This window comes from Accipiter gentilis, chromosome 9 (assembly GCF_929443795.1).
Source record: "Accipiter gentilis chromosome 9, bAccGen1.1, whole genome shotgun sequence".
Lineage (NCBI taxonomy): Eukaryota > Metazoa > Chordata > Aves > Accipitriformes > Accipitridae > Astur > Astur gentilis.
In genome coordinates this window covers 12,527,167-12,554,340 of record NC_064888.1, presented here as the reverse complement: position 1 = coordinate 12,554,340, position 27,174 = coordinate 12,527,167, and the positions used below count along the sequence as shown (strand labels likewise).

Sequence of the window (27,174 nt, the reverse complement as noted above, 5' to 3'; positions counted from 1 at the left end):
GAATTGCTCACCACCCGCCAATCAACGCCCAGTTAGTCCCCCAGCAGCGATCCCCCTTCCCCCCACTCCCCCCAGTTTTTCTACACTAGATGTGACGTCCCATGGTATGGAATACCCCGTTGGCCAGTTTGGGTCAGCTGCCCTGGCTGTGTCCCCTCCCAACTTCTTGTGTCCCGCTAGCTTTCTCGCTGGCTGGGCATGAGAAGCTGAAAAATCCTTGACTTTAGACTAAACACTACTTAGCAACAACCGAAAACATCAGTATGTTATCAACATTCTTCGCATGCTGAACTCAAAACATAGCACCGTACCAGCCACTAGGAAGACAATTAACTCTATCCCAGCTGAAACCAGGACAGAGTCCATACCCTACGCACAGACCTGTTGGTAAGCACATACCCAAAGACTCTGATCTTTGTCAACACAGCATCTTTTGTGTGATAGACGCCTAGGTAAGTAGGCTTTCCTTAAGGGACCCACATGTTCTCTAAAACAAAACCATGAGTATGGCCATTTTAATCCTCACCCATTTTTTTCTGCTTTTTTCTGTTACTCATTTTTCCCTCCTGAAACCCTCCAAAGCTTCAGCTGGTAAATGCGTCTCAAACAGCAACCACTTCATACACAGATATCCTTTTGCAGAACTGGGACATTCTTTGATGGCCAGAAATTAAATGTCTTCCCACCTATCAAGGGGAAAGCACACTCAGTTCAGGTATGATGGATAGGTGCTGCAGCTCACACATGCTTTACAAACAAGAGGAAATGTCCACGTATGTTTTGTGGGTTACAATGGGCTTGACCACATCCTCAGCGACAGCAGGAATGGCCCAATAGCTATGCAAAAATGCACCAACACAAAGTCAGTTATTTGTCAGCAAGCGTGTTGCTGACTTCATTGGCAACCACTTCCAAGATAGTGATATACATGTCACCAAAAAATTGTCGTAAAGGCTGTGCATACCTGTATTGAGACTTGCTAAGGCCAGGAGTGTGGCTTTTCTTCAGTGCCTGATATAATTATCCCTGTGGTGTTTGGCTGAAAATACCCTCTGCCACAGTTTGCTGGCCAATCTACAATACACAGAGAAATACATTCAATAAGCAAAGTCACATCCCAACAGTGGTTCATTGATCCTAGACTCGGTGGCTCCTAGAGCTTGAAATATTGAGGAAGGAGACAAATAATAAACATAAATCCTTAGTCATGTTCCACATATACCACACAGTCATTTTTTTACTAACTGCCTGGTACACTTGGGATGTTAAAAATGCTGTAAATTTAAGAAATGAGAACATGAATGGAAAAGTTTCCTATGCAAGTGTAGACCTCACTGTTAAAATTTCAGAGACCTATAGTTTCCTGAAGAGCTAGGTTTTGTGGTTAAACCCCCATGCCTGTTGGCCTGCAAGTGACTAGGTTTTGGGACAGGGCAGCTGCTTTGCATTTGGCTGCTTGGAGGATAGCTCAGATGCAGGCTAATGGAGAGCAGTTAGTGTTCAATAACTGGGCATGAAACGAAGTCTGAGTTGGCTTCAAGACATGAAAAACTATTTATTCCCAGGGACTCACTTTGCATTTTAATTAGAAAACAAGCAAACAAAACCCACTTGATCCTGCACAGTATATTTCTTTAGATCGTTCATTACCTCCTGCTTTTCATGGCAGGGTTGAGGAGATGAGCTTAAACTAGGCGAGGTTATTATTAATCATCTTCAGCAAAAGACAGTTGGCTTCTGCAATGCTGGAAAGGTGGGAAAGTGATACAAGAAAGAGCTGGTGTCTGGCGCAGGGTAGGAACCTCCAAATTTAATATCCCCAAAGGAGAGAAGTATTTTATTTTGTGTAAAGGCATCTAGTACCCAGATATTCCATTTTTCTAGGAGAAAAATAACAAAAACCCCTGAAATAAGAACCTAATGAGGAGAAATTCACAGGGAAGGCGCAGACCTGGTGACCCAAGTGGGGTGCTGGCCCCACCACAAAGACCTGTATTCAAACACAAGGGAAAGGCCTCCAGGGAGGGAAAAGCAGAGGAGATGGATGTCCACGCTTTCTGCAGCCCCAGGCAAGGTCTCAGCGTCAGTGCTCAGGCACAGCACCAAAGGGCTCACACTAGGAGGGGGGGGAGGCATGTAAACTGCCTATAATTTCAGTCAATTTTAACTAATCTAAAACCATTTTTACAAAGCTTCAACCTACTTCAGAAAACTTATAGATTCAGCCTGTAGTAAACCAGCCTTGTGATTTTGATCACTAAACATTGTGAACTTTTTCCCCCATATAGATACACACACACATATTCCAGTCAAAATTGGAGCAGGAAGGGACTCGCATCGCAGGCTTAAAGCACAAGGGCGGTTTTATCTGACAACTATGCTATGTTACAGCTCTAGGGATTGCTCCTATTTAAGTGAAGCGGGCTGTTGGACAACATGCATCACGCAATCAAAACAGGTCTCTTCTGCTTTCTCAGAAACACTTGTCTCATCTTTTTCCAAGATCTTTTTTAAGAAAGCAGCTACAGCAGCATGGCACAAAGTTAACCCCTAATTCTACTGTTAGAGTGAGCTTCATGCTGAAAAAGCACGAAATTTAGCAAACACGGATCACTATGAAAACAAGGAAGAAACTGCAATATAACCTATCACACCATGAACTCAACGTACAGGCTTTCCTAAAACTGGATTCTCTGAAGCAACGGCATTTTTAGGGGTTTCCAGACCATGTGAACACAAGACAGCATTTAATTTACGTACACACAGGAATTTCTGCTCAATCCCAATCTGTGGTGAAGCAGCTTGCACTACAGCCAGCACCAGAGGCAGGGCAAGCAACTTACCTACAACCATTGCAAAATGCAATCAGAGGAGGTGAAAGGACTGACTTTTTATGCATGTGTCATTACTGAGGGTGTTCTGTCTGTGGCAGGGCAGGGACCAGAAATGCCAGCTCCTGCCATTGCTGTCAGGGGAGTACAGTGCAGGTCAGATCGTGGCACCCAAGCCTGGATAGTTCTGTGTGCTTCGTGCACTGCAAAGAGCTGCCCGTCAGCAGTTGCATGCTGGAAAGCACAAACAAAAGGGTGTTTTGGCAAGGTTCACTGCACAGGGAGCTGTGACCCCATCTCTGCTTTACAGTAAAAACGGTAGGAAGTGAGCAGGGACCAGAAAATGCAGGGGACAAAGAGTGGGTCTGTACTGCCAGGCTCAGCACCAGGTGGAGCTAGGAGATGTAATCCTGGCCAGCGGGAGTTCACAAAAGCTCTTGACCCAGATTCATTATGTTACACTACCTTTAACACCACGGGGGACAAAATCTGTCCTTCATTACACTGCTGATCCGCCGCGACACCATTGTTGCTGGGGTTGCCTTTTCTGCCCGTAGGCGAGCAGGAGGTGGCTGAACAGGACGGAGGTCTGCAGTGTCATTTCCTTGCTTGTGTTTTCCCCCCTTTGTTTTCTAAGCTTCCTTCACATGTCATCCGAGTGGCGTAGCCCACAGTATATTGAAAGGCTGATAATAAGATAGATGACAACTGTTTAGGTCACATATTAGATAGGATTAATACTTCTAAAGACTTACAAGCTACAGCTTAGTACTCTGCTAGCTGAACACATTGGCCCTTGTACACGTGATGGCTGTCAGCTTGAGACCCAGCACTACTGCAGCTTGAGAACGACGGGAGCCGGCCATCCGAGTGACCATGGCAAAGGATATGCACCATTCCCTCCACTGACGCAGACCGGCAGTAAAAGCTGCATGTGACCGTGTGCTTAGTCTTGTGAAGGAGCTCCCGGCTGAAGAAGACACCCCGCCGCACTGGTTTTGCCCAGGGCAAGGGTGCACAGAAAACAGATACACTCATTCCAGCTTGCAGAGGTGAAGAAGGAGCACACCCATTTTTATGCTGGGCAGAATTTTTGGCTGCGATTTTCTTTTCAAGCGAGAAAAGGAACGAAATTCTCACTAAGCCACACATCGCCCACAAAGCTTACCCGTCTCTCCCCCTTTATAAACCACGTGGCTCTGTAGCCCCTGCAGAAGGGCAGAGGAGTGGGGTGCCCCGGACTGGGACATCAGCAGAAAGCCCCACTGCTCTGTCCCTCCGCAGGCACGCAGCACCTGCAGACACGAGCAGCCCAGGGCTCTACGCACGGGCTCACAGGCGTTAGACTCTCCTTATTTGCAGAGCATCAGCTGGATCGTGTGACCTGCGTAAATAACGAGGCTTTGGAAAGAAGCCCAATAGGCACATTGTGTTCTTCATTTCAGATCCATAGTTCTGAAAGGAGGGAAAAGAAACAAAACTTAGAAATCAAAACTCACTTCACTCCCTTAAGAGTCCTAAAGTCCCCCGAAAGGGAAAGACACAAGTGACTGATGCAGCAAGTCCCATCAAGTGATTTAATTAGTACTGTGGGAGTTGATTAGAATTATTTACTTCCAACTCAAAAACCCACATGCTGCCTCTTTCTCTCTTGCCTATTAACAGTATTACTTAGCACTAATAGACTGCTTTCATTTTCAAGGGGCTTAAGAAGACAAATTAATCACCTCAATATGTCTGAAAGGAACAGATGGTAACGAAGTATTAACATTGCAATTTCACAGTTGGAAAAGCTCCTGAGAAAGGGGGCTAAAGCAGTGTCTGGAGGGTACCTGGCCCCGCTCCCCGTTTGGAGATGGGGTTCCTAGGTCTCATCTCCGCTCTGGAATTGTGCTTTATCCCAACCTTACCACACATCACTTTTCCTAAGCAAAGCTACACGTTTTTTCTTATTCCATCTTTAACAGGCAGTAACATTCTTCCAGAAGGCCTCTTAGCTCAGCACGTCTCCAGACAGGTCGTTACTGCTTTGGATTTAAAAGACTAAATGTCTATCCAATAATGCAATTAGTCCAGCTTGCCATTATTTCTTACTGGGCTATAAGCAGAGAAGTGATCAGTTAGAAACACATTCCCCTGTCTATACGGTGGAGATGCTTTTTTCCCTGAAACATCTTTGGTTGCAGTTGGGTACAGAGCAGCCGACTGCATTTTCCTCCCCACTCCCTCCCGCCGCAGGGGACCACGGGCACAGAGCAGTGTCGCTCCTTGGGGCCTTGTGGCTCAGCTCTACGACACACAATTTCTTAAGCTACACCTGGCAGGAAGATATGCTTACTCTAGAGCAGGGGTTCCTACAGCAAAACTCGTGCATGAAGGGTGAGATCCGTGGCCATCCTTAGCTCACGATCAAGGCTGTAGCAAGTAAAACGTCTCTTCCAGCAGCACAAGGCCAGAGGCGAGTGGTCTGCAGACACCGCAGACTGAACCGGGGCTGAGACGGAGCCCGCAGCACCCCTGTCAGGGGGATGCCCGCTTCAGAGAGCCCCTCGGCTGCACACCCCCATCCCTGCTGCCGTCTCCGCATCGCCCTGGGGGCAGCGGGAATTGCTGGGAAGTTTGTTACAGGGGCACCTGGGTTACTGGGTCTGGAGCGAATTTGGTTAGGTGGCCCTCCCACCCCATCCCCAGCCATTAAGCAACCTGTCACAAACACAACGCTAGAAAGCTGTTTCTCAGAACAAATTGCCATTTTCAGGAGAAGACCAAACAAATAAATACAATGATTTTAAAACTAACTGATATGACATCGACTAAGCAACCTTTTTTTTTAAAGAATTGACTTAAATATGGAAGATTTTTATTTAAAACTGAGACAATATCCTCTATTTCAATATTTAAACCTGCAGTCAAAGATTATCTCAAATTACAAATGATAATATAATGATATATTGAGAGAGAGAGAGAGATATACACACACCAATATATAATGATAATAAAGTCAGTCAGTGTCAAATGTCTGACAGGGTTTGGGGCCTCTACTCCAGGAAAGGTAACAGTAAATATGGTGATACATCTCCTTTGTTACTAGAGCAAGATAATAATTCAGAGTGAATTATTATAACTCTTTTTCAGAGCTATTTCATCAGCATACCAATATTAGTATCAATTCCCTTCAATCTGTGCTGAACCACTGACGTAAGCAGCTCAGCCCATTATCAATCCTATAGCCATCTAGTATCATGTACCGTTCAGTCCTTCTAGAGACATTAGTTAGTGCCTAGGGATGACATAACATATCCAAAATACTGCAATTACCAGGTGGCTGGTCCCGTATTTTAAGGGAAAGAAGGAGCACTGAGGCAAAAGGGTTAAGCTCCCAGCGTGCCAGTGCAGCCCTTGCTGAGGATTTGTGCGAAAAGCAACCCCAACTGGATCAGCTCTAAATGGTACTTGAGCATTCAGGCTGGGAAGCAGAGGCAACATGATGCAATGCAAACTGGTTTTCAAATGAGCTCAAGAAAATAATATGCCCTGATCTCACTCTAGCTTGACAAGCATCTGTGTTCAGCATTGGCCCGCTCAGTTAAAAATCTAGTGTAAGTTTTTCTTCTACTTTATTTATATCTAAAAGTAGAATGTAATGGATTTGGATTTTCCTAAGTTAGAAAACATTAAAAACCAGAGATATGAGTTCTCACATTATACAAAAGTAACACTTGAACAGCGCATTAATATGAAGAATACTTAACATACTAACCTGACTGCATTTAAATTTAAATTGAACCCAAATGCAAAGTGAATTCAAATTCCCCTTTTTTTAAGAGGCATCCATCATACAAGTGAAACAACTTATTTTATCCATGCAGCTAATATTCAGGTGAGTGTTTGTTTGTTTGTTTGTTTCCCAGATCTTCATTCATAGACCTCATATTTTAATCCTTTCCAAAAGCATAGGAAATCCTCAAACACAAACACTATTTTTGTTACCAACAGTGACTTCAATCAGTATCCTAAAGACTCACGATGCCTGTAATGAGCAAGCATCTGTGTTTCTTGATTAGCAAATCATTGGTGTCCTTTCCCCTTGCTTGTCATTTCTTATTCTCATCCAGTAATGATAATCAGCATTTAGTACTGTAATAGCAAATCCATACCAATGCATAAACCATAGATAATTCACACCAGAGCTGTATGAAATCTAAGAGTTGTTTCAGCTTTTATAGTATATACCAGCCAAAGCACTCAAGGGTCTTTGCCATATTGTTCCAGTCCCTTCTGCAGACTATCTTTCTGACCAGTTTGATACTGGTCCTATTTTATCATCTTCCTAGATTTGCGAGCTTTATTTTGTGGGGGTGCTTAGAATGCCGGGGATGGGAAGGAGGATCAAGATTATTCCACATGTCATATAGCTTAAAAGTATGGATTACGATGGTCACAGGAACAAGGTACACTTGCTATTTTAAAGCTTTAGTTTGTTCAAACCTTTAGTTCTCCCGCACACCTGAGGACAAGCTAACAGACAACACAACATTTTAGGCCATTATAGTGCTTAAAATTCTCAAAGTGTAGTAGTTGAAGAATGGAATAAATCAACATTTGCTACTACTTATGATACCCCAGACCACAAAATAAACCCATATAGGAACTCTTTAGCTAAACAGTAAGTAACAGCAGAAGTGACTTTTACTTACTCATTACTTCTTCACTTCTAGTAAAGCTGTAATAAAAGGAACTTTAACATCTAGGATCATTATCAAAACTTGGATGTTCATAGCTATAGAGGCATTCTGAGTAAGGCATCATATTCCAGTAGTTTCAGACTTGGTTTGTATAAAACTCATTTTGAGTTCAGACATTATTGAGGCCAAAGTCACAGGGCCTAAATGAAGCCTCCTGAACTCAAAGGAAGTTTGACAGGAGCCAGCTCTGTTTAATTCCACTTTGTCCAGGAATGAAAATTTGATCTTGAATTACTCTATGTTATTAAATTAATGCATCACAGCACATTCCAGCTAGCAGGTCCTATATTGAAGAACTTTGTAAATGAAATTTTAAAGCTGTCCTAAGCACCGGAGGCTCCTGTTCATATACAAATGTCAGGTGAACATTATGTAGACAGCCTGCTAACTTACTGGAACTAAAACCAAACCAAACCAACACAAGCACAACCACACACTTTTAAAGAAAGAATGGGTAATTCCACAGAAGTAAGTTCTCTGACATTGCAAGTTTTCCTTTGAGACAGAAATGAATGTTCCTCCTCTCTCTCCGTCAAAAAATACTGCACGTTCCTAGTTTCCCGAAGAATCTTAGACATTGACCAAAGGCCACATGTGACGCTGGAAATAATAGTCTCAGCTTCCTTGACAAACCTTTCACTTTAAACAGGCCCTGAACTATGGCTGCATTACAGTATCAGAAAAGGTTTCTCACTGGGAAATTGTTTGCAAAGTTGTTTTTTGGAGAAAAAAACATCTTTAAGCTGCCCATATGACCAAGGCACTTGGAACAAATAACCTTAGAGCTGTACTTCGGTGAAGACATGAAGTCTCACTTTCAGCAGACACTTGATGTCAGACCAGACAGGGGACACAAGACAAGCACAGGCTACATGCAAACTGTTGCCTGTGGTTTATGCAACAACAAAATAACCACTGTTCAGGATAGATGCACATAAAAAGAACTCACTGGAAATTACTTTTAATATAAGCAAAACAAAACTGCTTATCATTTGTAGGGCATGATAGTGTGACAGACTAATCTGAACAGCTTTTTTTTCATGTCTCTAAGACAAGCATTCAATAAGTAATTCACATTACATAAGTCATCTTTGGTAGTATTGTACATTTGTGTCAATCACTTGGTAAACATCAGTTCTGGATATTTAGAGTGTAATTCATCATAACTACAAACTAATTTGAAAGTTGCAGGAGCATCCTCCAACTGTACATCAGCTTGGAAAGGGAAGAGTTCAGACTAGAAATACCAGAATTACTTCACAGAGTTATGCAGCAAAAGTTACAATTCTTCGTCATATAGCATTACACTAGTTTCTCATTTTGCCTACAGTTTAGGTGGGCTTGCAGTCAGCATTATTATAAATTAACAATTTAAGGGAGTAGGATTGAAAGCTAAGAACTTTAATTAAAGCATCATTTTCTAACTTTGTTTTCTAATCCTAAATTATTAAAGTACAGAAAAAAGTGATCATTTTTTTAAAAAGATGCATCATTTAGAAAAGGTTTCATTGCTTACAATATGATTTAAAACTAACATGGAAGAATAAAACAATGCTACATGAAATAGAGTCAAGAGCACTCAGATGGTGTAATGTAGGTACAACCTTATATCCTCTGTTAGATGGCCCAGCTACGGGTTTTTCCTTGCTTTGATGTGTATTTGATGGTCACTGAACTTTTCCCACTTATCCTGACACAGATTGTCCACACGTACTGTGTTAACACTTAAAGAGTCAGCTTTTATTTACAATTTAAAAGCAGCACAGCTGTCCTATGTCCTACAGCTGTGCTCACTCTACTGCAGTACTGGAACGAGCACAACAGCTCGGATATCTCAGGGAATGCATCATTGTTCTGAATGGCCTTTTTTTCCCCATTTTATCAGAAGATGGCTCCTTATTACTTTTCTCAGCCAGCTCAGCAGGCTCTGTCTGGAATTGTTCTATTTGAATCTCAAGATGTTTTTGAATGGCTAAGCCAAGGACTTCTGGATCCACAGATGCCCCATACACTTCCCATGTCATTCCTTCATCATCCCATCTCACTTCACGTACGGGAGATTTGGGGGCCTCCAAGTCTTGCTCCAGGTTTACCTCTGGGAACACATGCGAGTGGCCTTCTGCTGCAGCCGCTGGGCTTGTCGCCACAGATTTGCATTCCATGGTTGGAAGAGTTTGTACCTCGGCATCTCTACGCTCAAGAGCTGGTTTCAGTCCTTTGGTTAAATCATTCATAGAGGTCATAGTCCACATATCCTTAGTTGTCATCACCACGCCTGCACCTTGCTGGCTACTGAAGGCAACACAGGCAGCCTTTGTTTCTGGAGGAGCACTCTCCTGCTGATCACAGTGTTGAGCGTGTTGCAGTTGTTCTCCAGGAATGCTACAGCACTTCAGGACTCTCTTGGCATCCAGGCCTGATTCACTTACTGAAGACACCAGCTTAGGATACGTCAGAATGTCTGAAGTAGAAAAGGAATGAAAATAGCCAGGTGCTGCCTGCTCTTTTCCCGACTCACTAACCGAGCATACCAACCGCGGAACAAGTTGTATAGATGGTATGGGCAAAGAATGGCAATAGGCAGGGACGGTGGCATCTACCTTCATACAAGGGTCCTGCCTTACATTACAGGGCCCTGCAGAATTGTTATGAACTGTCATCACCAGGGGGGAGTATGCAGCGTTTGGAATGTTACCATAAGTCAGACCACCATGAATAATCCCAGTGGCTTGACTGAACATCGTCCTGTTTGAGAAACCATTTCCGGGCATGTGGGGTCCTAGAACAGCAGTGTGAAATGTTCCAGGATCTGTGTAAACAGTAGTGTTACGTGGAATACCACTGCTGTCAAAGCTATTTGTGGGTACTTTTTGGTCTCTAGGTAGAACTGGAAGATGAGTCACAAGGTTTTGATAGTGAGATGTATTTTCATTTGTTTCTGGTCCATACCTCTCTGTTTGGAAAGACATCCTAGCCACTGGTGGACCATGCCTGCAGCTAGAAGAGCTTAGGCTGGAATGAGGAGCACTGGTTTCTATGTGAGTGACGTAAGTCTGCTGTTTGCAACTGCAAGTTAGGTCTGAGTGGCTTCTCTGAAGGGCAGTTCCTGGTTCTTCCACTTTACACAGGCTTTGCTGGTGGACAATGGAGGCTGAAGAAATATTCTCAGCTGTGCTGCTCTTTACACACATCCTGGTGTCCTCCACTTCGCAGGATGCTGGGGACGGTTCAGCGATAAGAAAATGGTTTGTAGCCTTAGTTCTGCTCTGTGAATTGTCATTGTCTGACTGGTCACTTATGGTTTGCACCACTGATCCGAGTCCCATCATCCCAGGCTGCGAGAAGGACCAGCCAGGACTCGGCACGCTCCTTGCATCACTCTCGTTTCCCAGGGTATGGCAGATGGTGCTACTATGGCTTTTCTTCAGCTCCTGTTTGTTGCTTTGCCTTTCCTCTAAACTCGATTGCCCAGCACAGGCCAGACTTGAGGAGCTCTTCGACAGGGCGTGACTGTTGACATTCAAGAGACTGTGACAAGTAGAACTTAGTGAGTCCTGGTAGGAATGAGTGTGGAGCTGGTGGCTGTCAGCTGACATGGCAAAAGAGATCTGCAAGAAACGGTGGAGAAGAAAAAGAAGAAATTTAAGAAGGAAATATATGCACTGGAAACTATAATCTCTACTGGCCTTCTGCCTGGCCTTCTTGCTTTTCACAGTTCACAAATACTTTTAGAAAAGCACTATACTGTAGTCTCTGTGTACTCAGACTGGCCAGTTTCCATTTTCAGTTTCCACAAAGTGTTCTTCCCTTTGGAAGATTCATGATTTACTGGAGATTCTGGGTTTTTTTTCATTTCATAAGACACTAAGGGAAAAAAATTCTTCTTGGTTTCTACCTTTTAACAGTAGCAATCTCAACATTGCCAAGTATCATCTCCCTTAAATTTACTGGAGCCATTTTTGGGACATCCTGAGATGTCATATAACTTAGGCAAAGACAGAAGCGCTTTTAAACAAGATAGCTTTTTGCCATGGTGTTCCTTAGGCCAACAATGTTAACTGTATTGTTAAAACAAAAAACTGTTCAGTTTTTAGTCTCTTGACATTGTCATTTCAGAAGCTATCCAACCACTTTCAAATATTAACAAAACCTCAACAACTGAACGAGTTCTCCCTTTTTCCCGTACCCTTCCTGACAAGCTTCTTTGGATTTCATTCCACAAGATGATCACTATTTTATTCAACTGTTTTCCTAGAGTCCACACAAGTGTACAGTAGATGCGGACAAAACTGGTTTGACCACCTGTGGCAGAGGAGACACAACATGAAACCCAAGGAAATGAGCTCTGCCAGGCCTTTGTGGAGTCGGTGCCAGCGTTCCCAGAACAAATAAAGCTGGGCAGCATGGGACGAAGATACCCAGCTGGCCCACTGCAGGGTCAGTGGGCTTTCTAGCTTGTGCTTACCACCGGCATGATAGGAGGTGGCAGCAAAGAAGGAACCAGTGAGAGGCTGGAGGTGAAACTCCTCTAGGAACCACTGAACTGTAGGGAAAGTCTGCATCTCGGCACAGACTCTGTTACGGGTACATGCTTCAGTGGATGGTTTCGGCCTCTTGTGCCTATCGCTTTTGGGAACCCACAAGTTCAGACTGGCTGTGGAAGGTACATAGTCGCTGCACCAGAAGCGGGATAAAAACAAAACAATAAAATCTTTAATCAAACTCTTGCGGTTCTTCTGTCCTTTTTTTTAGTGCACTCAGTCACTTCTATTGTTAGAAAACACGTATTTCTACTGGTTGTTATAGTATCCTGTGTGTCGTTAACATTTGTCTTAGCACTTCCACATCTAAGAGAGGTTGTAATTGAAGATTTCGAATCTAACTAGATTTAGTGATCCATTTTTGTTGGTTGAATCAGATCTTCCACTGACTGACTACGCACATTCCCTTGGTGTCACACAGGTCTTCCAACATTTGTATAACTAAGTTATTTTAATATGCTCATATATCTATATCTATCTACACACATATCTATAAATAGATCTCTTTCCTAAAAGAACCCATGCTGTTGAACAGAAAAATCTAGAGCATTTATTCATTGCCTCCAGGCCAAGTACTACTGGATATTTTGTTGTGCAGAACTGTAGTGGAAGCCACAAATTCTCATTCTAGAGACCTTTCCCTCAGATGCACTCTATGTACCCTGTCTCTCTAGCAGGACTTGTACAGAAACCTTCACAATTTCTTGTGAACTGTATCACTGAAATAAAAATGAATGTGTGGAACAAGAAAGGTACGTACATGTGGTGGACAAAAGCACTCTGTAAATGTAACAGGAATGTTCACTCATAACACCAAGAGACCACTGGCTGCAAGGGCTTGCATTCAAACCTCTCAGTGAGAAGCTTTCAATATGTGATCATTTTAATATGGTATTTACAGGCTGAAGGAGTCATCTACCAACGTAACTAATAAAGAGCATGCCTTTTGTTCCATCCGCAAACCAAGAGCTCTGCTGCTGATCCAGACAGCTATCAGTGCTCACACTTGTAATTCCATTTTCATTAACTTTGGCAAGCTAATAGTTCAGGTCGCAATTTTCCCATCACCTGAAATCCACTTGCATTGTCTGTTTTCCATAATGAAAGTAAATTGAGCAAGACAACATTAAAAAATAACAATATCTGCAATCACTTCTTTGAGAGGCTTCTCGTTGTGGGCTGTGTAGTAGAGACTTTTGGTTGGTAGCGATATCCTCTAGCATTAGGGTTCGCTCAAATTTGAACTGTATGCAGAAGAAAAAGGCAGTTTCCTCTCCTTCGTACGTGCTTGTTCAGTTAGCAGTTAAACTCATTACAGACTCAACCCCCACCGAGCCTGCTCTGTATGCCACGTAGCCCCTCTGGCCAGTGGGACTCCACAGGCTGGTAGCATCTAAGGACAACACAAAAGCACCTTTTCTTCCAGATTCCTGTGTTACAGGCACTGCTGAATGCAGCTGCAGTCAAAAGCAACCACTTCTTGCCAGGCTGGCCATCAATGTATTTCTGCATGTTTTTCAAAAGCCCTCGCAAAATCTCACTCAATGCTTAGAAGACAAGCAAGAACTGGCAAAGTGACAGTTTTAAAACACTTCACTCATCTCCTCCAGCATGTTATCGGTCCTGCAGCCACTTACACATATGGGTATAGTCTGCCACACAGAATTCAAAGGAGTCAATAGGATTAAACACCAAAGCATAGCTGCCTGCAAGGCGAAGACCTTACATTTAATCTCTTCAAAAGATAACACCTGCAAAGACTCTCTGTTGTTGAGATGAAACAACATTTACTAATGGAAATCCTCAGCCACAAATCTTGAGTCTCAGGTGAAAGGAAGCTTCAAACATATCCTGTTACAAATGATATAGGGCAGTGCAAACTTTGAAGAGCTGTCTCACAAAGTTTACGAGGTTCATATATGTATATATACACAGATACCAAGACCTCTATTTGCTTTCTTTGTGTAGCATTGCTGCAGAAACCTCTGTAACTGGAAGAAGTGATGCAATCTGAGATTGATTCATCACCTGAATATGAAGAAACACATTCAGATGAGTGGAACAGTCCAAATATATTGACATCACTGAAAACAACATCCAGTGTGATGTTTGCAATGGAACCTTCGAAGAGAACTCTGAAGAGGTTTATTTTTGCCCTACCCACATAGACTCCAACTGCAAGCCGAAATCAAGACCAAACATGGGCCAGTGCTACGTATATTACACATGTACAAATACATATATAACATTATAACCAGCAACTATCAACAGCATTTGAACACCTTTGGTCAGATAGACCAGTGTTCAAACGCTAACACAGTTCTAACAATTATCCTATGACTTTTGGACCTTAAAACCAATGGGAACAGCTACCAGTTAAGTAAAACAGCATCTCTCCTGACACTTTAGGACATAGTTAAGGATGGGGGGAAAAAACCAGTAAAAAGGAAAACAAAGCCGCATTCAAACAAGATGCATCAGCTTCCTATAGAATAATGCACTTTCCTATAATGCTGAAATCCAAAGTTACTTTTTCCCAGACAGCCTGAACGCTTCCCCATTTATAGGCCACCTATTGCTTCCCCACTCTGGGAAGACCTGTGAGCTCTTACACAACCGGCACGTTTTGCCCACCTGGCAGAGGCAGGGCCCTGCGCCAGATTTGGGCACGTGGAGCTCTGCACGGAGGGCGGCAGCCGATCAACGGCTGGTAGATGCAGCCTTTCCTCACCTCTGCTGCAGCCAAACCTCACCACAGCATTTCACAGCAGTGGAGGTGAGCATGCAAGTGTGCCACAAACTACATCAGCTTGCTGACCCTGATTTTTCTTTTTTTTCTTTTTTTTTTTTTTTAAACTGGCTTAGCTCTCACTGCATCAAATCATCAATCCAGCCACACTGATCACTAACGTCAGCACAGGGAGGAAAGAGAAGACCACTCCCCTCCGCAGAAACACAAACTTACGCGGGGCATAAACCCAGAGCAATCCTGCACACGCGGTGCCCTTCTTCCTAAGACTTTGGAAATGGCACGTAATCCCACACCCACCTTCCCAAACTCTACATTTCACACATGCAAGGCTGGCGCCGATTCCCCAAGGTACACAAAAATTCTTATACGTGCATATACGTCCCTACAGAAGAGACACTACGCTGCATGTACGCACCCCAGAGGTGCTGTACTCTGCACGTGAGCTCGTACAGACTGCATCCAGCTGCCGACTTCTGAGAAGGGGCAGGACAGAAGTGTCTGGATGGTTATACCAACACATACCCCAGGAGGGGCTGGGAGCAGGTACTGAGAATGCTGTGACAAACTTTAAAAAAAAAAAAAAAAAAAGACCAAAAAAAACCCCAATCCAAAACATGGAACCTCTCTAATTTCACTGTCATGCAATGCCATTGTATTTTGTGAATCAGCTAATCAGGAACGGATTACCCACATGAAACATGGATATAAACACAGCTGACTTAGTGGGTACTTAGGGACCTGAAACAACTTTTTTTATGTGTGTTGGGAGAGAAGACTGCTTTGCTTAACTTTGCTTTTTAAAAGGTAAATACATAATTTATAGGAAAGTAATTTTATTCAAAAATAACCCTTGTAGATTCTGAGTTGACCTGAGAGATTTTCATTTGGAAATTCAAAGGAAACCTGCACCTGAAGCCAATAAGAAAGCAAATAAGAAAGCATGAACTTTGAGGCAGATACCTTGGTATGAATATATAGAAAATAGTTAGACAAGCAGAGAGAGGATTAGGATAGAAATGGAATTAACATCCACTATTTTTGGCTTAGCTTCAGATAGCTTATGAGGGGATCTAGGCTGCTTTCACTAATTCCACTGAACTACTTTAAAGCAACAAATGTGTATTTTGCTATGACTTATGATTAAAGTTGTGACCTATTTAATGCACCAGTAAATTCAGTCTCAGAATATTGAATATCATGTATGTTATCAACTGAAAGACATTCACTGGTAAATTAACTATGATTCCAAAATTCTTCGGTATTTTTGTATTCCATGCATGTACTTTTAATTACAATTTTGACGACAAACACAAGTGGATACCAAGTGGAATAATTCCTTACAATCATGCCAATACACAGAACAAGCTTTCATGTAATATAATAATACCACAGGATATTTCAGTATGATTGCATTTAGCTCCCGCACTATGTATTTGCTAGTGATTGTTTTCTTCCCTGCATTGACAGGTTTCAAAAGACTGATACGATAAACAAGACACCCACAAAACAAATCATAGGTTTCATAATGAGGATAGTAACATGGGATATCAACATAAGACAAGGTGTTAATAACAAAAGAAATCCAGCCATGCTTGCATTTCCTCCAGCAAGCAAATTAAGAAACTACAAAATGCCATAAAAATAACACAGCTGCTGGATCCTTTATCCCAGGAAAGGGGTTTTTTTGAGTACTGCCTCAAGCAAAAATCTGCACCATAACTTAGCAAGTTACATGACACTGACTGTGCTCCTTCCTAAGTACTCTGTTACTACAGTAACTAAACATACTGTGATGCAGTATGAATCGTCTAACATATTAAACAATACAAGTTAGTTGCAGAATTTGGGAAAAGACAAAGAGAAATTTCATTTAAAATTTAATACTATTTACTAGAAAAATACAAGGCATGTCAGAGACTTATTTCTCTAAGTTTTTCACAGTTTATTTTTGCTTTATACAACTGCGATAGTCAACTCACAAATCAACAAGACCTGCAATAATGACTGCAGGCTGTTTCACCCTTCTTCACTTTGCTGATTGTAAAATAAATTAAAAAAAATTTCATTTATTTCATTTTATGCTTTCAAAACCAGCATCTGACTGCAAAATAAGTGATAAAATCAGAGCCAGTTTCAGAAGTGAGGGCATTACTATGCAAGTGTGGAATCTGGAAGAGTTAGGTGATTTGATCCATACCAGAATTTTTGGATGATGCCTGTTAATTTCAGATGCTGGTCAGGACCCTCCATGGCAAGCACTAGCACTTTTTGAGAAGACATGCAGTGTTAGGGGGTTGCAAGGCCTTTGCCCAGAATTCGCTCCTTCATTTGCATCATTCTGGCTCCACTGTGCATCAGCACTTGGTAACCTGTACAATAATCAGCTTCATAAGACAAACACAGAATTTCCGCAATAGCACAAAACTCCAAGACAAACACATGTATGTTTTATACAAGGAGAATAGTGTGATTTTAATTAACTTATGAGACTTACTTGAGTAGAAGGCTGCTATATGTAGGTTCTTAACTCTATTTAATCTTACTACAAATACCATGGTTATAAATTTGAAAAGGCAAGAGCAGTTAATAGTTAAAATGACAGAACTTTAATTACAACCTAAGGGGCAGCTGCCACTTAGCCATAAATACTGCTGACACCTGCCTGGGACACAAGACAGCACACATGGAAATAACTAAATTTCTGCCTAAACAGCCAAGTTACCTTGGGTACCAGAAGCAATGCAGCATATTCACACCGTGTTCTGTTCAGGCCTGGTATTTTAAGCAACATGTCTTCCTTACTGGCATCTACGACTGAACTTCTGAGACAGATGTTTACCATGGTAAAATGACATAATAAAAAGCAACATCATCTGACATTAATTTATTTTAGAGCTGTACTCATTTTAAAGAAGCTCATACCACCAAAATTAAAGAAACAGAGTATGGTCATGTCTAAAAATTTGTCCCTGCTTGCCCTCATTGAGAATTACTCGTAAGTTGCACAAGAGAAGAAACACCTGTTTTGCACTTACACAAAGATTGACATGCTAGTTTTATGAGACCTGATGGCCTCTCCCCAACTACACTCCCCAGAAAGAAATAGTCCATTAACAGTAATCACTAACATCTACTGTTGGGTGGGGGGAGTCAAACCACTTGAAAGGCATTGGCAAAACAGGATTAGCCATGGTAAAAAGCTTAGAGATTCAAGTGTCTGGGATTAGGGTTTTTTTGGTGTTTTTAATTGTTATTTCATTTTGGTGAGGTGTATAAGGGAAAGGAAAAAACAGAGGAGTTACAATCGGGAAAAGGTATCACTCATCAGAGAACTTCAAGGAATTCCTCTAAATTATATAAATACAACTATATCAATGCAACTAGATTTATACAGAATCAGGTTGAGACCCCAATTACTTAACCTTTAATCCATCAACTTCCTTTAGGCTTTCCATTTTGGAAGAGCAGTATAAATTAACTATGCCTTGTTCAGTTCAATCTGCTAATGCCCTCTTGTAAATATTTTGAGTCATCTTATATTTCCAAGTATCAGACAGATCTACAGGACAGACTGATCTGGGCATCTACAAATACCATCAAGATGCACACAACAGACTAGTGCATACTGTGTATGCGAATGAATGAGATTATTTTTCAGTTCTGCACCGCTAGAAGCACCGGTGACAGTGGTGCCTGTCACCGGGACCATAATTCACTTGTAAGAAGAGGAGTACATTTGACAGGCTAGTCAACATGAGAGCAGAAGAGTTATGACGCTCAGTGCGCAGCACAGCAAAAGCATAGATTGTGTGTGTTTTACGCACATGTAAGCTGACTAGTCACAGCTTTTCTTTCATTTCTGTTAATTATCACTTTGTCTATCAGGCTTTTCTAAAAGACTTTGTCTTTTCCCCATCTGAAGCTGAGCTCACTGCACAGACATCGCTCTGCCTTGATTGGGAACAAGGTGAAAAGGAAAGAGTCCCCTTTTTACTGAGTATTAATGAACCTCAGCTATCTCCTTACTGGAGACCCAAGGACCCAAGCAGAGGCCTCTCCCCACAAACTCTGAAGTTACCGTGGGTAGCCTGGTTACCAGTGACCTCACCAGGGGATAATATAATAGTTGCCATGTCAGAAGGCGAATAGATTCAAACACTTGCCGATACATTGACCTCAAGGCAGAATGACAAGGCCATTGTATCCACAATTGTTCCAACAGCACAGGAAAAGTCATGCAAGAGGATGAACATGTGCTTTTAAGGAACAGCAGGGGCAGCCCACAGCCCTGGTAGAGTCTGAGCCAGGAAAGAAGAGCTAGGAACCCTAAATTCTAAAGTGAAAAAGTCTAAACCCAGAGTGCCATGAAAGAAGAACCTGAGAAGGATGAACCAAAGGAGACTATTTTAATGACAACTTTAATTGAATTCCCAGAAAGGAGAATTCACACGGGGCTGTAAGTAAATTACTGGGAAATCAGCGAGGGGTGCCCTCTATCACAAGGGAGGCACATGTTGGAATGTCGTCCTGACACCACCACATGATGCACTGTGCAACTATGCATCCTCTTTGCCACCTTTCTTTATTTCATCATCTGTCCCAGAAACAGCTTCAAAGGCCTCTTAGAATTTTGATCTTTTTTCAGTCAAAATTTATAAGCAAAACGTTACTCCCACTATGTCTCCATGTGCACGTAGACCTACCTCAGTATACAAGCTGCCCTACAATATACCGACAGAGCTAAAGTATGAGATACTGTACAGTCATATCTGATGCTCACTTTTAGTATTTGACAGCTCACTTTAAAGCTCATCTCTTCAGTCAGAAGACTTAAAACTTTTTTGTTACAAACAAAATATGCTGATAAGGTCATGTAATCAGCTGTTTTCAGCAGCTGGGGCTTTAAAAAAACCCAAACCATCAGATATAATGACAGCAGGCAACACTGACCTAGAATCACGCTTACAGCGAATAGCGTGTGCCTACAGAAGGGGTACATTAATATAATTGCCTTTCTGGTTTAAGCAGAACAGAATTATGCAAAATGAAACTGTTAATTCTGCTGCCAGATTTATGCTGATAAGAATTGCTGGCTATTGATATCCACTGGCAGTACAAAAATCCTGTGAGAAAAACGTTTCATAATTTCTTTAGGAATTAATCTTTAATGCACAAAATTTGCAGTGACCTATCTACATCTGGATTTATTTCAGAGAGACAGACACTAGTGAACCGTTTCCTTTTCACAGCAGAGGATCACATCCTATTCCATCATATGTACCAATTTGGAGGGAACAGGGTCAGTCTGGTATTGAATGACTCATCCTCCTCAGAGCTCCCTTTTTGCGTCCACTTTTCAGTCCTGAACAAACTATCCCCAAAGCAAACCCATTGATCTGGAACTCTGCAAAAACACACGGCCATAGCTTGCTCAGCAAGCCCCTGCCCTTCAGAAGCCCAAGCCTGCAAACTGAGTGAATCACGGTTGCCTGTGAAGCATCGCGAACTTAAAAATCTTACAGAAAACCACTTATGGCCTGCTTCCGATCTCACAGCAAGGGAGTACAGCTATATATTAATGCAATCTTCACAAGAGGCCAGCAGTTTGCATGTCCAACAAATGCCACCCAAACTGGCTGATTAAAATATCTACTTGTAAATTCATGTGTTTTACAAGAAAGTATTCAAATCATCATTTTTGCTGTTTGCTTGAAAGCTTAATAGCAACAGAGGGAAGATATGAGCTCAGCTTGGCTCAGCCTCCCTGCCGAGTGGATAACTTTAGCTTTAACTTCAGGATTCAGCACTGTAGTTATTTACTTTTGAATGCAAGGGCAATGAGATACTCTACCCTAACAAGTGAATGTGCATCTGACACCACAGTCTGTGCAAGTCGATGGACAGTTAGTGTGCATGTGCTCTGTGCCGACTGGAAGGAGGTGGCCAAAAGTGCAGAGCTCAGCCTCCACCTAAACATGCCCAGAAAAACCCACTCGGGCTCAGTGTTATGCCGACAGAGATCAAACCTTTATAGCTAGATACAGTGGCAGACAAAGCAAACTCAAATCTGCCTTAAAAATACCAACTAGATATAGCCACAAATACGGCGGCTTTTCATGTTCACGTATCATTCTTAATAGAAGGATGGCAATTCCTATAGCAGCAGCAAACAGGAATAATTGTGACATAAACAGAAGTAACAGTAACCTGAAGCTCTCCAAACATCTGCTAGGATAAAGGAAGACAATATTTACAGATTGAAAGACGACCCACCAAAAAAAAGAAAAAAAAAAAATCAAAGATGGTTCATTCTTCTACATCTAATAGTTATATCTCTTTCCTCCCTAAAAAAATGGGCAACTTGTTTAGCAAGAGCTAGTAATTTACCCTCATTTCTTGTTCCCTTATTTTTCCCTGTGATTGAACACTATACAAGGGCTACAAAAAACCCCTTTAATTCTTTATCTAAATGACAGTGTTTATGAACTGCACACAAAACATTGGAGAAAAGAAAGATTCAAAAAGGCAATCTAGCTACCTCCAGAAGTTGCTCTCAGCAGTGGCAGGGAAAAGACTGACTTCTAGATTGTAGACTGACAAAGAACTGACTTCTAGATTATAAAAAACAATTACTCAGTAATTAGAAAGAGGAAACAACTGCCTTCTAATTCTGTCTGTGCTCACTGACATACTGTATGGCCTTGAGCAAGTCATTCACTTTGTGACTCAGTTTACTCATCTGTTCTATGCAGAAGCCCCTGATGTAGGTATTTAAAGACTTAATTCATGATTGCAGAGCACTCTGAAATCCCAGAATTAAAGATACGAAATATAAGACATTGAGAAGAACGTATTCTGGCCCTTCCTTTGTAATATTTGGTTTGAAAGAAATAAACAGAGCATCTCTACGTGAAATTCTTCTTGCACTTGCAGAAAACTCCTGTTACTGGTAAAGTTCAGATGCTACCCATGCCTCAGAAGCATCTGTCTAAAGCACCCGCTCCTACAGCTTCCCAACATCAAGTAAGGATGAGTAATCTTGAGGATTTCAAATACTTAAAACCAGTATTAACAGTATTTCTCAAATTAGGTGTCATATGTATATAGGGTATATATAATATGCATGCTAATAACATGCATAGTATATTAAGTAGCAATGATGTATTATAAGTAGATTCATTACACCTTTATAAGCAGAGCTGTCACAACTGCAGACCATGTTGTCCTGCAGTGCTGCATTCACTTACAAGCTTTTATTTACTATGATGAACTTTTCATGAAAAGCTCTCTGGCAGAGAGATTCTGTGACAAATTTAAGTCTTCATTTCACACTGCAAGCCGTCTTTTACGTATCTTTAAGCTGGAAAAGAATTGACAATCTCTATCCAGAGGGATAAGTGGTACTACACACATATAATCAAGTGAGTATTGAAAAGGACTAAAAAGAGGACTATCTAATCGTGTTTCACAGTGTTGCTAAAAGTTCCCACTGTCTGACTGTAGTATAAGCTAGCTTTGAAACTATATAAACAAAGAATTTGGGTGGAACTAGGAAGAATAAGTTTCCTTTTCAAACTTGATATTTTGTCATAAATAGCAGTTATTATGTCAAAGTCAGTGTCTCCCTCTCAAAAAAAGCAACTGTTCCAATTACTCTGTGGTCTAATCAGACCTATGTGGGAATCTATGTTCTATAGTTTTCAGAAAACGTCTGAAAGGGATGAAAGAGGGCTTCTTCCTACTCTCTTAGGACTGAGAGAAGAAAAACATTAGACTTGGCTAGAGAAGAGCCCATGCTCACAAGATGCTTTCCCAAAGCTTGTCTGACCCAAGAGACGTTAAGGAGAGAAAAAACCAAGACACAGTAAAGCAGCAGACTAAAGCTTGCTAATGTTTTGTCAAATCCTGAGTATGTGAAGAACTTCCCCAAGAACTTAAGTTTACACCCTGCTCTATGTAAACAAGCAAGTTCCCCCTCCTCTTGGTTAATCTCAACCACAAAATGAGCTGCAGAAGTCTCTACTTCCTTATTAACATTTAATAATGCCAGAGACAAAATATCGAGGCATAAACTCAGAACAACTCAAAGCTGCAAGACAATGCAGGTTCCTGTCATCACCAACACAGAGGAAGATCCCACCTGTATGACATGGACAGCTAGAAGATAACTCTTTAAAAGCATCTGCTGTTAACTGCTAGCAACAAGATACTGATTATAAAGAATTAAGTCTCTGTTACAGGAATTCTTTGCTTTTCAAACATTGGTTTGACCATATTCAAGACCCAAGTGGACAAAACCCTAAGAAATCTGATCTGACCTCATAGCTGTCTCTGCTTTGAGCAGGAGGTTGGAATAGGTAAGTTCCCAAGGTCCCTTCCAAACTGAATGATTCAATGATTTTTTTGTTTTGTTTTGTTTTCATAATCTTGTGCTTTTATCTATCATTGTCAATAAGAAATTTTCATATAGCTTCTCATCCTGAGCCTCAGAAGAACCCAGAATGTGCAACCATTTTGCAATATTAAACCATTTGTTTAATTGAACAGTGGAACCTGTACCTTTTACTGAAATGAGGTAAAACAGGAATGACTTTTGAAAGGAACCACAAAAGTGATCCCTGTATTCTACAGACAAGGTGATACATATGAAGCAGGCAGTGAACTCCAAAGTTTCTTTCCAATTTCTTAGCACCTTTCTTGTTACTAAATCAAGAAAAGCACTCCACCCCTTCCACAGTTGAGAGGCCATTGAGAACCAAATAAAACTGCTAAACCAAGATGTATCTTTTTCCTTTGCAACATTTCAAGACATATTTATCCACCCTGTTCAGTCATAAACACTGAACTTTACCAGCAGATGCTTTGCAGAAAGTAATAAAATAATTTTAAAAGTCTAACAAAAAAAATTTCAGTTTAGAAGAGTTAGGGTAGCTTTGTGCATTCATCATCTCTCCAACTTCCATGTCAGGTTTGCTTAGTTTGAGCTGAAAAGGAAGTTGGATCTTTCAGTTCAGCTCACATGAACTGGGTTCTGTCAGTCTTACGCACTGTTGACTAGAGTAAAGCTCTGCAAGGCAAATGAAGGTATTACAACTGCTCAATCCCATTAACCTTCATTTGCACACTCAGGTGTGCCCTTGCTAAAGCTTAATAAGCAAATATTCTGCAGATGGAGAAATACTCTTGCTTCTTTCTCTGTTTTGTATTAAAACCACACGGCACAAGAGTTAAGCCGTAATTTGAGAGACATATTACTTTAAAGATGCACACAGGGACAGGACAGTTTAAAGGTGATCTTTCTTACAATGCTTTTTTGGTGCAGAATGACACTTGGATATAACTCACATGCTTAATGCTCACACTCAACACCACACTAGCAAAGACCTGGCTGATGTCAACTTCATTTAGTTAGCCTGTCCCTATTCCCATGCTTTGAGTATATATACCTAAGCACCCCCAAAGTGATTTTTTGTGGTTCCTGTTGGTAAAGATAATTTTTCTGAGTGGAACTTTATTCTGAAGAACTTTAACAGCTTCTATAAAGGAAAGAGACCACCTTCTTCCCCACCATCCACTAAGGAATCAGAGGATACTCCTAAAGGCCAGTTCTTAACATACTTATGAACTATCAGCTGCATAGCTTTAGATTAATTCAATGGTTATAATGCATCTGCAAGAAATATCACATCAAATGATCTTAACCAGAGAGTGGCTTATTTAGTATCTCTCAGTTCACCACCTTCTCCTTGTATCCCTCGTGCAGATATTCCTTACCACTGTACTCCAACATTTCTTTTCATTCTCCCCCTCTTTTTGCTTTTAGAGAAATGATCTCTCTCTCGCCACTGAAACACACACCCCCTCACCCCAAGCTAAAAAAAAAGACTATTAAGAGTTTTGATGATTCAGATCTTCCAGAATTTTAACAGCCCAAAGAGAAGTGTTTTCACATACGATACTGTATATGCATAAAGCTTTACAGTTTATATCAGTTAAAAAAATCCTCTTATTTCTGTACAATGAAACTGCAAGAATTACTAAAAGGCCAGTGCCCACAAACCTTACGGGGCTGCTAATGGTCACGGGGTGGGGGGCAGTGGGGAAGAGTGCAAGACTGACAAGGAAAGTAAAATTGTAACATCATTTGCAGCCTATGATTCTTGCTATTCTGTTGTTCTTGGGCCAGAACAATTTTGCTGCTGTTCTGCACAGAACTAACCAGCCTGCAGACAGGTGTATCATTATCTCACTGGTACAGCAAACACCTCTGCTCATGTGGACTGTTCTAAAGCTACCTCCAATTTATCCTTTGTCATTGCCCTTAACAGAAAGAAAATTAAACTTCAGAAGTATGATGTTCATCAATAACAATTTTCATCTGTTCCACCCTCCCTTGTACACTCTTAGTTTTCAAGTGTATTTTGAATATGTATAGTTTACCACTAAAAGGAAGGATGTGAATTTGGTATGGTTATCTAATGGAGAATTATCACATTTGTTATAATAAACGGGCTCAGACATCACAAGGCTATATGCAGTTTACTGCTCTTATTGTTTATGCAGCCCTAGATAACCGCCAGATAAAGGAAACTGCAATTGCAGTTCTCTCTGGAGTACAGTTAAGATAAAATGTCCGGATGGTAAAAATCAACGAAACCCTATAAACAGAGAAGAGTGTTTTACAGAGTAACTGAGCCATGACGTGAAAACATGAAGCCCTCCTCTAATCCACCCTCATAAATGAAACCTTCCCCAAACCTGATTCTTTTACACTCAGACTACATGCAGAGGTCTTGAACTCAGATCTTACTGCAGTCTAGGTCCTGCAAACATTCAGACATATGCTTAACCTTAAACATGCAAACAACTATTTGCAAGCTTTAATCAATGTCTTGGTGCAAGGAAATGACTGATATTTTTGTATCAGATGATTACTTTGAAGCATGAGTCACTGGAAAAGGGATAGATTTTGATCTTTATATGGTTCATCTTATTTATGCACAAGATCAACATTTTACAAAATATATTTATGCAATGGTTATCTTTCCAGTCACCTTTCACGCTTAGAGTTCTCTAAATAGAAATAACTGCTTGCTCTCCCCCTCCCTTTTAAACCTCTTCCCTGAAAATCCAGAAGTGCATTGGCACAAATTCTTATTTTTAATCATAGGAGGTTATAAACCACAACATACGCACAAAACACTCTTCTACTATGGTTTCCGATTTAAAACATCTACTCTAGCGACAATAAAAAGCTAAACCAAATCACATCTTTGACTTTAGAAAAGCCATGTTTTGGTTTAAGAGAAAATTTTATCGGTCATTCTAAATAGTGATTGATCATTTATCTAGGGAAGAAGAGTGTAAACCAAAACCGATATGCAGAAGGCACTGAGATATTCCTCGGTTTTTCTCTAGTGTTGGATATTAACTTCTTAGGAATCTAAAAAACATGTGGTACACATGGTGGAAAAAAACAAGGGAAACCATCCTCTGGCAGATGAATACTAAAAGGTATCATTTTAAAGCAATACAATCTACTCTCCTTTTTTTTTTTTTTAGTATCAAAACCCCAACACACACACAAAAGATAATCAAAAAGCATCTTTGTAAACTTGCAGATGTGCAGAGGAATAAGATGAATGGGATTATGGGGGTTTTTCTCCCCCAAACAGTGACAAGTATATTCTAGAAACACTTGCTAAAAGACAAATACATACACATCTAAGCGAAAAACACCAGCACACTCCCCCCCACCTTCTGCAGAACTACATTAAATTCAATTAAAGCTCAGAGCCTATAGTTCCCATCATTTTAGTAAAAGAGAAAACTACAATTTCCTGGGCTTTTCAGTCCAGCTATCAACCCCCTGCTGCCAACACAGCACTTACAGAAGCCTGGGTCTGTCTCTGTGCAGCTCCTCTCCCTTCCCCTCATCTGCTTTGTTACTCTCAAAGACCTGCTGGCAAAACAGAGAGGACTCGGTGTCCTTACAGGAGACGAGAGAACGGGCAATGCATGACTTCTGAGGTCCTTACCTTCCACCTACTCAGAGACTGCACATCCAGCTTCCCTGTCCAAGTTACTTGGAGGGTATTGGAAACAGATGCTCAGAAATCTGAGGAGAATGAAAGCCAAGAGAGTTCAGATTTCCTTTAGAAACTGGGCTCCTTGCTCCGCCTGATGCTGTTGACACTAAGGTGAGCATATGATAAGGGGAAGGAGGAGGGATTGTTAGAGAGCATCAAAGGCAGGAGACTGGGAGATGGGGTTTCCCCTGCCTAGATGTGACGCCCCTTCCTGCC

At 41.3% G+C, this 27,174-nt stretch overlaps 1 protein-coding gene across 6 annotated transcripts; it reads right to left on the bottom strand.

Annotated features, from left to right (window-relative positions):
* Positions 1-204: 204 nt before the first annotated feature.
* Positions 205-27,174, bottom strand: GPRIN2 (G protein regulated inducer of neurite outgrowth 2). Of its 6 annotated transcripts, none has more exons than XR_007507210.1 (3): positions 26,908-27,174; positions 965-11,184; positions 205-686 (listed from the first exon to the last, which is right to left on the bottom strand). XR_007507210.1 is itself a non-coding variant. In XM_049809704.1 (3 exons), the coding sequence occupies exon 3, from the start codon at positions 11,170-11,172 to the stop codon at positions 9,367-9,369; it is 1,806 nt and encodes a 601-aa protein (XP_049665661.1). In that variant the 5' UTR covers positions 11,173-11,184; positions 26,761-26,831; positions 26,908-27,174; the 3' UTR covers positions 205-9,366. The 6 variants fall into 6 exon arrangements, 3 of the variants coding, with proteins under 3 accessions (XP_049665661.1, XP_049665662.1, XP_049665660.1); XR_007507208.1 differs by having other exon boundaries at positions 205-1,074; positions 3,297-11,184; XR_007507209.1 differs by having other exon boundaries at positions 205-3,517; positions 4,000-11,184.